The sequence below is a fragment of the Myotis lucifugus genome, unplaced genomic scaffold, assembly GCF_000147115.1.
Source record: "Myotis lucifugus unplaced genomic scaffold, Myoluc2.0 scaffold_574, whole genome shotgun sequence".
Lineage (NCBI taxonomy): Eukaryota > Metazoa > Chordata > Mammalia > Chiroptera > Vespertilionidae > Myotis > Myotis lucifugus.
In genome coordinates, this window is record NW_005871622.1 from 538,934 (window position 1) to 552,808 (window position 13,875).

General features: G+C 60.2%; 1 protein-coding gene across 1 annotated transcript in view; it reads right to left on the bottom strand.

Annotated features, from left to right (window-relative positions):
* CABLES1 (Cdk5 and Abl enzyme substrate 1) overlaps positions 1–11,715 on the bottom strand; it is a gene marked incomplete at its 5' end in the record, with an annotated part of 19,189 nt that extends 7,474 nt beyond the window's left edge. Inside the window, 4 exons of the mRNA XM_023745721.1 lie at positions 4,623–4,726; positions 5,698–5,854; positions 7,077–7,173; positions 11,534–11,715. Of these exons, the coding sequence (XP_023601489.1) occupies positions 4,623–4,726; positions 5,698–5,854; positions 7,077–7,173; positions 11,534–11,715 (540 nt within the window). The remainder of the gene's footprint in view (positions 1–4,622; positions 4,727–5,697; positions 5,855–7,076; positions 7,174–11,533) is intronic.
* Between the last annotated feature and the right edge of the window lie 2,160 nt (positions 11,716–13,875).

Below are 13,875 nucleotides of genomic sequence, written 5' to 3' on the forward strand. Positions count from 1 at the left end.
CAATTTTAAAAGCTCACTGATGCGCGGTACGAGAGAAGCCCAGATACTGAGTGGAAGACGGACGAGAAAATAAAAGAGCACACGGAACGTGATCCCCTTCATGTGCCGTGTGAGTGAAAGCCAGTGGTTCTCAACCTTCCTCCTGTCGCCACCCTCTAATGCAGCTCCGCATGTTGTGGTGACCCCCAATTTCATTGTTACGAATTGAACATAATTAAAGCATAGTGATTCATCACAAAAACAATATGTAATTATATATGTGTTTTCTGATGGTCTTAGGCAACCCCGGTGAAAGGGTCGTTGGACCCCCAAAGGGGTCGCGACCCACAGGTTGAGAACCGCTGGTGTAAGCAGAACCGGGTCCGTGGGGACAGGACTCAGAACCGCGGGGGCCTGTGAGGGGTGACGGCAGAGGCCGGGCAGGAGGGCATCTCCGGGGAGACAGAGTGTCCTGGGTCTCGGTCAGAGAGGCTGCAGAAGCCTCGGACCCGAGCACTGGGAACGGTGCATCCGGTCGGGGTCACACGGTAAGAAAACGATGGTGCAGCAGCGTCCGGTGGGGTCAAAGGACCAGCTCATCACGGTCAGGGCTGCTTCTCTCTGTAGAGGCCACAGGACAGCTCAGCCCTGGGATCCCACAGGTCAGGACACCCCCAAACACCGGACACGCCCAGGTGTCCAGGCTCCAGGCCCCACGGGGGGTGGGGGAGGGGCGCTAACTCAGCTGCCCTGGGACCTCAGGGGACGGGCACGAGCAGCAGAGCCAGGGGCCTGGGCGACCCTGAGGGAGGGGTGCCGCGCAGACCTCTGCACCCAGCAGGCCACCCCTCCCCAAGCTCCACGCCAAGGCCTCCCTCCGCAGGGCCTGGAGGGGGCAGAGTGGGGGCCGCACAGGCTCGCCCAGGCCTGCCGTCCACTGCAGGGGCGCCCGCCCGACATGAGGGTCACCCCGCAGCGGGCGTGCACCAGCGAGGCCTGTGGAGGCAGCGCCCACCCGCCCAAGGGCCGAGACCACAGCCCTCAGAGGGGCCTCGACAACCCGGGCTGAGCAACTGCGTCCTCCGTGTCCTCGGTCCTCAGTGCCTGTTACACGCGAGGCTCCGCACCCGGGGGAGAGGGGGCCAGTTTGTCAGGAGCGTCATCCTGAGGCTCGACTTTGTGTGCGTGTGTGTGCGCGTGTGCATGTCTGTGCGTGTGTGTCCATGTGCATGTGTGCGCCTGTGTGCATGTGCGTGTGTGTCCATGTGCATGTGCGTGTGTGCGCGCCTGTGTGCATGTGCGTGTGTCCGTGTGTGCGCATGTGTGTGTGTGCATGTGTGTGCGCGCCTGTGTGCAGAAAGAGTAGGACAGCGACTTACTGTTTTTTCGTTTTATTGACTTCAGAGAGGAAGGGAGAGGGAGACAGAAACATCAATGATGAGTCATGGGTCGGCTGCCTCCTGTACACCCCACACTGGGGATCGAGCCCGCAACCCAGGCATGTGCCTTGGCCAGAAATCAAACCATGACCTCCCGGTTCATAGGTCAACGCTCACCACTGAGCCACGCCGGCCGGGCTGACTGTTCTGTTGAAAATACTGATTTTACACCAAGTCAGCTTCTCTCACACCACAGGGCCTCCGCGTGGGCTCCCTGCCGAGGCCTGGCATGGCCCCCTTCCCAGCACCCATTCTCAGGGAGCCTCTCACCTCTGACCTCCGACCTCCAACCCTCCCTGACATCTACCACGAGGTCAAGGAGCATGGGGACTGTGGTGGGTTTAACCTTCTCTGAGCAGGAAGCACTTGGCCTGGCCCACAGTAGGCCCGTCAATCGTGGCTGCGTGGACAAATCCTATGCCTGTTGCCCAACACACGAAGTGAGCAAGCCACACCCCCCGCTGCTCGCTCCATGTGAGATGCATGTGAGGCGCCCGTGCTCCGGGCCCACGTCTGGCGAGGGATCCCCCGGGCGCATGTGAGGCTCATGTGACACGCGCATCCATGACCGAGGCGAGCGTGCTGAAGTGCGGGCGCCTGCGTGTTACCAAAGGGCCCGTGTCTACAGCGAAGGAGCGTTTCCTTCTCTGGAAATCGAACCACGACAGGAAGCACGGCAGGTTCAATGCGGTGAATGAAAAACGAGCGGCTTGGGAACACAGAACACGGGGTGGGACACGTGTGCGGACCTGGCAGGTCACAGCCACTGCCCACGGAGGGAGAACCTCGTGTGCACAGCGCCCACGGGGACTGCAGCCCAGCCCGCGAAGCCCCCGATGAAATGATTTAAAGAGAAAACCCTGACCTGGCAGCAGCCGGACCCCAGGCCTATGGCCCGAGGGGCTGGTGTCATCCCGGATGTGACGCGTCTGTGGCCGAGCTCCCACCAAACCTCCACGTCCATGAGAACGGCGCCTGATGCTCTGGGGGCTGAGTTTTGTTAAACTGCTGACCCAGAGAATCCCTTTCTCGTCCCGAAGTCGGCGGTGCCGGCCGTGGGCGCCGAGGGCTGTGGGGTTCAGTGGCGAAGGGAGCCAGGCTCTGCGCCAGGCGCTCCGGCCCCACGCCCACTTCCTGTCTGTCACCGTGGCAGCCGGTCGGCTCCGGAGTAGCTTCCTGCCCAGTCACTTAACAAATGAAGTGACTGACAAGTCGAGCAGGGACCACACGGGGCCTCTTCCTACAGTCATGACCGCTCTGCTCTCCCTGGACATCAGGGCAATGCATCTGGCTGTTTACTAAGCGCTTACTGTGCGCTGGCTCAGACCAATGAGCTCCTCACTGTGCGCTGGCTCAGAAGGATGAGCTCCTCACTGTGTGCTGGCTCAGACGAATGAGCTCCTTACTGTGCGCTGGCTCAGACCAATGAGCTCCTTACTGTGCGCTGGCTCAGACCGATGAGCTCCTTACTGTGCGCTGGCTCAGACCGATGAGCTCCTCACTGTGCGCTGGCTCAGACCGATGAGCTCCTCACTGTGCGTTGGCTCAGACCGATGAGCTCCTCACTGTGCGCTGGCTCAGACCGATGAGCTCCTTACTGTGCGCTGGCTCAGACCGATGAGCTCCTCACTGTGCGCTGGCTCAGAAGGATGAGCTCCTCACTGTGCGCTGGCTCAGACCGATGAGCTCCTCACTGTGCGCTGGCTCAGACCGATGAGCTCCTCACTGTGCGCTGGCTCAGACCGATGAGCTCCTCACTGTGCGCTGGCTCAGACCGATGAGCTCCTCACTGTGCGCTGGCTCAGACTGATGAGCTCCTCACTGTGCGCTGGCTCAGACCGATGAGCTCTGGTGGTTGTTTTTAAAGAAGCAAATGACCTCACAGAGGTCAGAATGGAAAAGAACTACCCACAGGTCTGGTTCGCTTTCTGTGTCAGCAGCTGGGGAATACGGAGGGAAGAGCAAGGAGTAGGGCCAGTTTTAAACTAAATGCCTTTGGCCCGGCCGGCGTGGCTCAGAGGTTGAGCATCGCCCTACGAGGAGGTCACGGTTCGATTCCCGGTCAGGGCACATGCCTGGGTTGCAGGCTGGGGTGTGGGGTGTGCAGGAGGCAGCCAGTCAATGATTCTCTCGCATCACTGATGTTTCTCTCCCTCTCTCCCTCTCTGTAATCAATAAAAATATATTTTAAAAATTAATAAATACACTAAATGCCTTTGGTAATTCGTCCCGACTCTGGCACTGGAATGTCTCTGGCTCCCTGCCCGTTACAGGAGGAGACGCGGGTGGAGCTGGCCAGGCCCCGGGTGTCTCTGACGTCGGCCCGTTGCCAAATGTTCTGTGAGGAGGCCGGAGGCCGGGGCCCAGCACGGAGGCCACTCAGCTCTGAGTGGTGCCAGGTGCCCTTTATTCGTAGGCTGGGCCCACTACGGCTTCCGAGACACGACAGGGGGCCTGTCCCAGGAGAAGGGCTGGGCTCATTGCTGGGCCGGGTGCAGAGACCGCACGGGCAGGGGAGGGAGGCGCCGGGCCGTGTGCTCAGCTGCACCCTCCGGCCAGCAGGGAGGCGACAGGGTGTTCTGGCCGTGCTCTCCCACCGATTCCTGTGTGCAGCCCAGGGGCAGCGGTTTCCCGAAAGCCCTCGCGCCTCTCCCCACGGCATCCCGGGCTTGGTCTGCCTCCCAGTTGGCGAGTCTCCCCAGGAAAGTACCCGGGCCCTGACAGAATCTCTGATCTCGGGGAACGGCCGCCAGGAGCAGAGCGGTGGGAGGTGGTCAGCCAGGAGCCGAAACCAGACTCACAGAGGAAAACAGGAAAAGCCCGAGGAACAGCAGCCACGAGGAAGGCTTGCGTGTGACACCCACACTGTCCTGCGTCACTTTCTCGGTCGCCCTGAGCCCGGGCCACGAGTTTGCTCAGTGGGCACTGCAGACCCACCCTCGCCAGGACTCCACCACCGGCTTGACCTCAGCGCGGCTGGTGGCCCACCCTCTCCCAGTGGGTCTACAGATGCCACGCTTGGCGAGTGAGCCGGTAGCTAATGTGATGTGTGCAGGCCAGTGACCAGCAGAACCCTGGACCGGCCACGTTCTGGTCTCCCGTCAGCACGGCACCTGGAGGGTCTCCAGGCTGAGCAGGGTCTGAAGGGCCCGTCCAGGCAGCGCAGCCGAGGGAAGGCCTGCCTGCCGCCTCCACGCTACTCACCATGTACGAAGGGAAGATGAGGACCCGCTTGTGCTTCCCACAAGGCCACTGGGGGTCGTCCAGGAGGTTCGGGTCGTAGTCCACAAAGTCTCCCAGGTCGCTGCCTAAGGGCCGCAGGCAGAGGGACAGTCAGGGCCAGGCCTCCGGGCAGCGCAGAGGTGAACGCCCGTGCGGGGGACTGAGGGCTGGTCAGGGCACCAGCTCGGTCGCCTGCCTGCCTGCCATGCAGTCACGGTCTCTGCAGCCAAGGAGGCGTGTCCCCTCCGACAGGGGCACCAGATTCTTCACGTGACGATGACGTGTGAATCTCCCTGACCCGGAGAGCACAGAACCCCGGAGCATGAACAGCACAGGGACACTCGGATCAGAACACGTGGCGCCGAAAGGCTCGTTTCTAACCCTGCAGGTCACTGGAGCTGAGCCCCGTGAGAAGCACGTTTTGGGTTGAACCCTCCTGGGCAGACTACTGTGCCCACATAAACACAGACCAGAGCAGGTCCATGCACTTGGGGACCAGCGTGGCGGGAGCACGGACAGTGTTTCCGACTCAGCACCTGGACAGGCTGAGCCCTCCGATCGCCTGGGGTCTCCGAGCAGTGGCACTGCTCACCGAGAGCTCCCGTCAGCCCCAGAGGGCCGCTCAGGCCGAGCAGGAAGCACCCGGCCTCCTTCCGCAGCCCCTCCGCTTGTGCGAGGAGAACCACAAGGGGTGTTCTCACACCGGGTCCTGGGCTTCTGGCCCAATTATTTGAAGAAAAGCCCAACATGAGCACTGAAAAGTGTAGGCAAGAAGCAGGTAACAGGGAGGTAACTGAGGCGCAGAGAGGTGGCGAGAAGCTGGACCCTGCCCAGCCCCCTCTGCACGAGGCGTGGGGTTTCCCCGGGGGCGCTCAGGGGCTGGGCGGAGGCATCTCATTGGAGAGGCCACCCTCTGGCCGGTTGTGAGGCTGAAATCCTCTCGCCCAATCACGTTGCCTGTGGGATGAGCTCACACTCAGGGACCCGGCCCTCCCGTCTGCACACAGGAGACCCCCCCACACTGTACCCCAGACGCCTCCTGCCGCAGCCCCCAGACCTGTGTCGAGGCTCCCCTGGGTGCTGCTGGCCCGCCCTATGGAGAGGCTGCGGTGGCTCAGGGTGCGGAAGTGGGAGAAGGAGGAGGTGGAGTCGATGGTGCCCCTCCGGGCTCCCAAGGCGTTTGTGGGCCACAGGAACTGGGTGTACGACACCGTCTGGAAGGGAGACAAAGGGCAGGTGAGGGGCATCCCCGGGCAGCGTGCAGCTGCGCCCGACCCAGCACGTCTCCCACTGCGACTGACACCAGGGACCTGGAAGATGACTTCTATTCCGGCCAAATCTGTGCCCGAACCGCTGCCTGTGGCTGTCCCTGACCCCCCTGGTGAGAACGCTCAGGTGACGCGGCCGATGTGTGTTTGATAACAACGTTTGATAACAATGTGTTGTTGTCAGGGGTGGGCAAACTTTTTGACTCGAGGGCCACAATGGGTTCTTAAACTGGACCGGAGGGCCGGAACAAAAGCATGGATGGAGTGTTTGTGTGAACTAATATAAATTCAAAGTAAACATCATTACATAAAAGGGTACGGTCTTTTTTTTTTTTTTTAGCTTTATTCATTTCAAACGGGCCGGCCCACGGGCCGTAGTTTGCCCACGGCTGTACTAGATGCTGTGGGGATGGTGTGGCTGCGTGAGGCACAGACTGGCACTACTTTCCATGAACCAGCACCTGCAGTGTTCCAGGCCCCGATGGCTGGAGTCCCTGACGAGGGACGTGACCCCGTGCCCTGCAGCAGATCCATCCACGGGGCTCACCTCCGCTCTGTCCCTCCCCACAACCCCCCCCCCCCCATTCCTGGGTGGACACTCAGCCTTCAGGAGAGAAAGCAGCACATGTATCTTTCTCTCCACCGGCCTGGGGACCACGGCTCAGGCCCTGGGGGAGCTGTGCCAGGGGGTCCTGTGCATGCAAACGGCTGGGACGGTCTCCCCAAGGACACCCTGCACGGTCTCCCCCAACAGGCTTTGGGGGCTCATGAAAGACTGGATTCACCCTTCACACCCTAGACGTCACCCCGCAGCCTGGTGAGCTGCGTGTGGAAGAGGCGTGGCAGCCCTGGTGCCTGGGGTCTCCGTCGGAGGCCGACACCCCCATCTAGTTGTGGGGAGGCGGCTTGCGGGCACCATCCGTTACTGCTGTTCACACTACCCACATCCCTGCACCCCAGAGCATGCATGTGGACACGTGTGTGCACACGCAGGCAGGGAAACCTTGTGTTGCTATGTAATCGCGGCCTCGATGGACTTCGCCTGCCCGCTGGGAGCCCAGGAAGGTGCCCCCCACCCCTCGAGCCAGGTGCGTGGCCTGCCCCCTCTTCTGCTTCCCGACCCTGTGGCTTGGGCACAGACTCGCCAACGGGAGCCGGGCAGCCTTACCTTCCCGTCAGCGCCCAGCTCCACGCCTTCCAGGCCAATGACCTCTTTCAGGCTCACGGCACCTGCTGACTGTCTCCCTCCGTCCGACTTCAAGTCCCTGGGAGGACAAGCCAGAGAGGAAAGCTGCTGTTTGCACCCAAAAGAGGTGCTGTGATGCTCACTACACGAGGCACCAGTCATGCTGACGAAAGGGACCGAGCAGGCCTCCCCTCGCCCCTCCGCTGGGCCGGGTCAGCGGCTCAAGGGCAGCCCCCCAATGCCCCCCACTCTGACATGAAGGACACGCAGCTGAATGAGTGCCTGAGGGAGAAAGGCGGGTGCAGAGCGATGGATCCCCGGCCTCCCTCCACTCAGCAAGTCCCTCCTCTCTGAGACGGTCATGGCACAGGCACCAGGGGGCACCCCGGGCACAGGGACGACACTCTGCTGGGCTCTCGCTGCTGGCTTCTTCTTAAATCTGGGGGAGACCCCTCTCGACTCCCCTTTATTCGACAGGAGAAAGAATTTCTCATCCTGAACAGCTCTCAGGCTCACTGCTGGCCATGAGAGAATCAGCGCCACAAGAGTCACCCTCCTACCTTGCCAGGCCACCTGGAAAATGAGTATCTTTCTATGAAACAATGTCCAGTGTGAACAGCAAGCAGTCATAGAACACTTCACACCTGACACAGACTTTCACACACCATCCCTTTCATCCTTTTTTTAAAATATAATTTTACTGATTTCAGAGAGGAAGGAAGAGACGGAGATAGAAACATCAATGCTGAGAGAGGATCATGGATCAGCTGCCCCCTAATGGGGATCGAGCCCGCACTAGGCATGTGCGCTGACCGGGAATCAAACCATGACCTCCTGGTTCATACATCAACCACTAAGCCGCGCCCGCAGGCCCCTTCATTCTTGATGCTGCCCTTATCAGACTGCTGTTGCTATTACTGTCCCATTTTACAGATGCGAAAACGAGGCCCAGAGTAGGCAGATGGCTGGCCACGTCCCCTCTCCTTGCAGTAGTTCTCACTAAGCTGCGTGTTGGAATCACCGGGGATTTCTGACAAACTCCTGCGGTCTGGCTCCCACCCCAGCCATGCTGATTCTGTTGTCATGGTGCAACCTGGGTGCAGGAGTTCTGAACGCTCCGGGGGTCTAAATCGCAGCCATACCCAGGAAGGACCGCCTTCCAGCTGCTGCCTCTGTGCCCGAGAGGCACCGTGCTCAGGGCTGTCTCCTGTAAGAACGGGGGCTATTTCGCAAGAACGAACAGGTTTAAAATGGTAAAGGAATCGATGGGAAAGCGAGGTGCCCTGGAGCCAGGTGAGTGGGGGGAGGAGAGACGAGTGCCCGCCCCCCATGGAGGAACCCAGGACCCTCTGATGTGCTGAGCAGTCTCCTCGCCTGTGGGCTCCCATGATGGACTGGCTCCCGCATCCTATGATGCGGAGTGAGGTCAGCAACAGCTTCCAAAGACCCACCTCGACCTGCTCCCAGGAGGACTGCCTTCTGCAGCCACGTGGAGGCCAGCTCTGCCAGCCCAGAGCCTCTGGGCCCCTTTGGAACTGACACTAAAGTCTTCAAACTTCACACGCAAACTCTAGTCAGTGTCCCCCCGCCCCATTGACCGGATGTGACTGTCCATGACCTCAGACTCCTCCACGGACAGTCAGAGAACTGTGAGGTCACTCGGAGGTGCAGCTTGTCCATCAAGAGCTCCACGGCGTCCTGAGCCACAGAAGTGCTCTCAGGAGAGATCGAGCTCCCGGGGGAGGGGGCGGCCCCGCTGGGATCACACTCCCTGAGGGCTCCGAGGTCCAGGCTTCCCCACTTCATGGAAGTGCCGTGCCCACAGGAAGCTCACATCCCAGCTGTTGGCCTCCAACCTGCAGCTGGGAGACCAGCAGGCTGGAGCGACGCTTACGACCAGCACCTCAGGGCCACAAACCAGGGACCACCTGCCCCGCCCCCTCCAGGAGCCTCCAGGGCAGCCCTCACTTCCTCCAGCAGAGAGGACAGAGGATGCACCCATCGCGAGCAAGGTCCGGGCACTGAGGCTGACACAGCCTGTGGGTCGGAGCGAGGCCCCTGGGGGAGACCCGGGGCGGAGCTGGAACAGGCCTCAGGGGAGCGAGGAGAAGCCAGAGACCGTGGCCTTGATGCCCCCTCTTTTCGAACCCGAGAGGGTGGGAACAGTGCAGAAAGGCCCGGAAGGTGCGCTGGTTCCCCCAAAGGGAGAGTTGGAAACACCCAGCGGAGCAGCAGCCGAAGGCAGAGGACTGACGAGTGATCAAGTCTTCACGTTCCCTCTCAGATCATCTCTCCCATCAACACGGGGCGTGAGCACGGACATCACGCGGTGCCAGCACTGACCCTGCAGCACCCAGAGGCGGACCCTGGGGAACGGCAGCTCAAAGTCTTAAAAGCAAATGAACTTGGGCTTTGCAATTGGTTTGAAAAGCCTCAGAGATCATTTTTCCCAGATGCATGTTGAGTTCAAAAATGAATTTATTTATGTTCCGCCTCCTTCTAAGCATGGAACGGAGGCAAGTTCCACCGCCCACGTGGGTCTTGTCCAAAACCGCGAGCGGAACCGTTTCCGTGTCACTTGGACTCGCAGGAGGGCACGGTCAGTCAGGCTCAGGACAGGACCCCGTGGGAGGAGATGCCCTGACAGGACCACTGCTCCCATTCCCTCCGCGCCCACAGCCCCAGGTCTTATTTAGCTACAAGACCTCATTTCTCATGCTATTTAAGTTTATTTAAAAAAATATTTCTATTGATTTCAGAGAGGAAGGGAGAAGGACAGACAGAAACATCGATGATGAGAGAGAATCATGGATCGGCTGCCTCGGGCACACCCCACACTGGGGATGGAGCCCGCAACCCGGGCATGTGTCCTGACGGGAATCGAACCGTGACCTCCTGGTTCCTGGCTCATGCTCAACCACTGAGCCACACCGGCCGGGCCTATTTAAGTTTCTTAACCTTTGCAGAGGCTGTGAGCAACAAACACACTTTGAAAACCCAGGGCGCACGCGCATGCGAGCACACACACACACACACACACACACACACATTGGTTGGCCAATAGGGGTGGGAGGGATGGGAGGTAGTGTGAGGAGGACAGGGAAGGGGCCACAGAAGATGGGGGAGGGGATGAAAACACACCCGGGGAGACAGCCCCACAACAGTGACACCTCTAAGCAAGAAGCAGACGCAGAGGTGGGCTCTCTGGGGCGGAGCCAGCCCCGCAGACGGCACTGCAGTTCACCCCGTGGGTCTCCTGGGAAGCCCGTCACCTCGTGGCGGGAACCCTCGGGCCCGTCTAGTTTTGTCCCCTGACACAGAGCGGACGTACACCATTTCATCGTGGTGGGTCGTCTGGTCAGAGCAGAGGCCGGTCTAGCTCTCCTGGTGCCCAGAGCGGGTCCCCTCGGTGCTCAAGGCCACACATGGCCAGCTGCTGACTCCCTCTTGTGGGCAGCACAGTGCTCCCGTGTCCTCTTCCAGCTCACTGAGCCGCACCGCATGGAACTGGACAGCAGGGCCGAGCCAAGGCCCATTCCTTAAGGAGCGTTTGGCTAACGAGCCGATATTCCTCTCAATAAAAGCAGCAGCCGTACGTTCGTGTGACTTAAAGCATTAGCACCTGGGAAGTGGGTGACCCAAGTGTGTTGTGGCCAATGAGCTCGTCTCAGGGCCTCCGCCTCCGGGACGGCCGCTGGGATTTACTTCTGTGACGGGGCTGCCTCTCAGGCCGGGGTTGCCGGCCGGGAGCCCCTCTGGGCATCGCTCTTTAAAGGACAATGTGTCGAACACGTGGATGTGTAAATAACTTAAAAGCTAATTAAATGTTAACAGGTATTCCAGACGCTTAATAAATAACAGGCCAGAGATCTGCTTCACAGAGAGCAGAGCGTGAGGCTGGCTGGGCAGCAAGGCCGCCTCTAGCCCGGCACCACTGGGGGCCGCACCCCAGGCTCAGCGACACGAGGCTAACGCGGCTCCAGAATCCTCGCTGTCGCCCCCGCAGCACCCGCCGTCGGGCAAGTCTGCCTGCTGGTCCAGAGCAGAGCGCTGCCCCCAGTTCAGAAGCAGCAGACGGGCCAGGCCACCAGGCCGCGGACAATCAGAGCAGCGTTCAGTCCTGCCAGCCTTCGGGCTCCCACTGAGCTCGCCATCCACACGCCACCCCCCGGGCACTGGCAGCAATGAGGGGCCTCTGCAGGCAGCTCCCAAACAGCCGATCACGGCATGATTCACCCGTGAGATCATCCCAGAGCCGGTCGCTGGGGGGACATGCACGGAGTGAGAAAGCAGCACAATCGTGAGTAATTCCCACAACAAAGAGGCGTCTTGGGGGGACGTGGGGGAGGGGCGTGGAGGCTGGAGGCCTCTCTCTGGAAGGGCCGTCCTCTGTCACCGGGTGACGACGCTCAGGAAGTGGGCCCAGGGGACAACCTCACCTGAAATGCCCAGCAGCAAAGGCTGAGGACACGAACGCCACACGAAGCTGCTGTTTAAAGCTTCCCGTCCAGAGACACTGGGGCTCCGACCGTGCAGTCGGCTCACCCAGTGACTGTCCGTCGACCAGGAATGCTTCTCTCAGTGGGTCTGTCCCCAACACACACACCTCGCAGGCGCTATTCTGTTGGGATCACGAGCGTGGTTATTTTCTAGAATCCTCAGCCACAAGCTACCTGGACTCACTCCGACCTCCTTCCAATCGGATCTACACGGCAAAAGTAGGCTCACAGCCCTGGCCAGTGTGGCTCGGTTGGTTGGGCATCGCCCCAAAGGTTGCTGGTTCAATTCCAGTCGGAGCACAGGCCTGGGTGGCAGGCTCAATCCCCAGTAGGGGGCGTGCAGGGGGCAGCCAACGGATGTTTCTCCCTCTCCCTTCCAGTCTCTCTGGAGTCAATTTAAAATAAAGGTAGGTTGACGGTTGTACGAGAAACAAGAGCTTATTCTTGTATTTATCAACATTGAATTGCTTCCCATGGAAACAGCTGTAACCCTCCTACCCCGGCCTGTGTGTGCAAAATGCCTGCGGATGCCCCACCTCCAGGGACTGAGGACCATCTGGCTCTCATGGCAGCCGTGTGCACGGGGCGGCGGGGCAGCTCCGACTCCAGGCCTGCAGTCTCCCCCTCACAGGGGGACCCGCTCCCAAAGCTCTGGAGTTGGTGTCTGGGACGGGCGTGCCTGCTCCCGCTGACGGGACGCCCCACAGGACGCCCTTCTGGCCTGTAATGCAGCTGCACTCGCCTGGGGTCCAAGCAGGAGGTCCTGCCGCAGGAGGGACAGGCCAGAGGGTGGTAGAGGGCGGGAAGCAGGAGGAAGCTCTGGGTCCCGGGCGGACCCCCCATTGCATTATTCCCACCTCCTGACTCCCACCCAGAACGGACCTGGAGAAACCACCGCTTCCAACTCAACGTGCAGCCAAGAGCGTCCCTGCTTCCCGCAAGCCCGGAGCCCGTGGAAAGAGCCGTGTGTTCATCTGCTCGCACGCTGCATGCTATTGACATTTCCCACCGACCGCAGGATGCTCGGTTGGGAGGTGACACAGAGCTGACGGAGGGCGAGGCCAGCAAACTGCCGACAGCCAGAGACCCGAGGGGTGTGGACAGGGACTGGGGAGCTGGGAGTTGTCTGAATGCACCCGCCCTGCACCCCCCCCTCTGTGCCCATCATGCCCCGGGCAAGACTGAATTCCCAACGGGAAAGAACCGGAAAAGAAGACAGTTATTAGAAGCATCTCCTACCTAACAGGGCAGTGAGGAGCCAGGAAAATTCCAGGGCAAGTGGAATAGGGAAACTGAGGCAGGAAAGTGCAAGCAAGGCCAAACAGCCCGGGCCCGTGTGGCTCAGTGGATAGAGCATCTGTCCGCAGACCAAAGGGTCTCGTGTTCAACTCCTGGTCGAGGGCACGTACCCAGATTACGGGTTTGATCCCCTGCCCGGGTGAGAGCTTGTGCAGGAGGAATCAATCCATGTGTCTCTCACGTCAATGTTTCTCTCTGCCTCTCCCCTCCTCCCTCCCTTTCACTCTCTAAAAATCATTGGAAAAAATATCCCAGGGTGAGGATTAACCAAAACAAAACAAAACACCAAGTCCAAACAGTGTGGGCAATTTGCAGCCAGCTTGTCACTAACAAGCCATGGTCTTCCCCAGCCAGGACGAGAGAGCAGAGGGTTAAAAGCTCCCTAAGGAGGGACGCAGAGAGGGAGGGGGAGGGGAAAGGGAAAAGGGCCCTTTCACTCCGGCAGAGAAGCCAGAAGCCGCAGCCTGGGGCTTGCAAGGCAAAGGGGCAGGTGCTTCTGGTGGATTCTGGGAAGGCCCACACAAAGTAAACAGGGGCCTTGAGAACGAATCTGCACCAAGAGAGTCAGCAAGGAACCTGGAAACCTACAGACAGGAGGGCGTCTGAGGACTCGGACCCCACCCCACCTGTTCAGATTAGCCGAGAGCTGAGAGCCGAGAGCTGAGAGCCGGCTGCGCTCCGTAAGCCGCAGGTGTAGGGCTGCTCGCCTTCTTCTCTAGTCAGATGCAGGCCTCAAGGGCTTTCATACATGGGCTGGATCACAGTGCGGCGAGGTCTGAGTACGAATCCACGTACGTGAGAGGACTAGGTGGAGGCTGGGACAGCCTCTCCCTCCGACTCCACTCGATTCTGTGTCGGTGGGGCCCTAGCAGGACGACTGTCACGAGCGCCTGTGAAGCCTCCCCTGGGCCGGCCTGTCTGCTTCGCTCAGCAGATGTCAGGAGCCAAAGTCAGTCCAGTTCAGCTTAAACCCAAGAACAAAG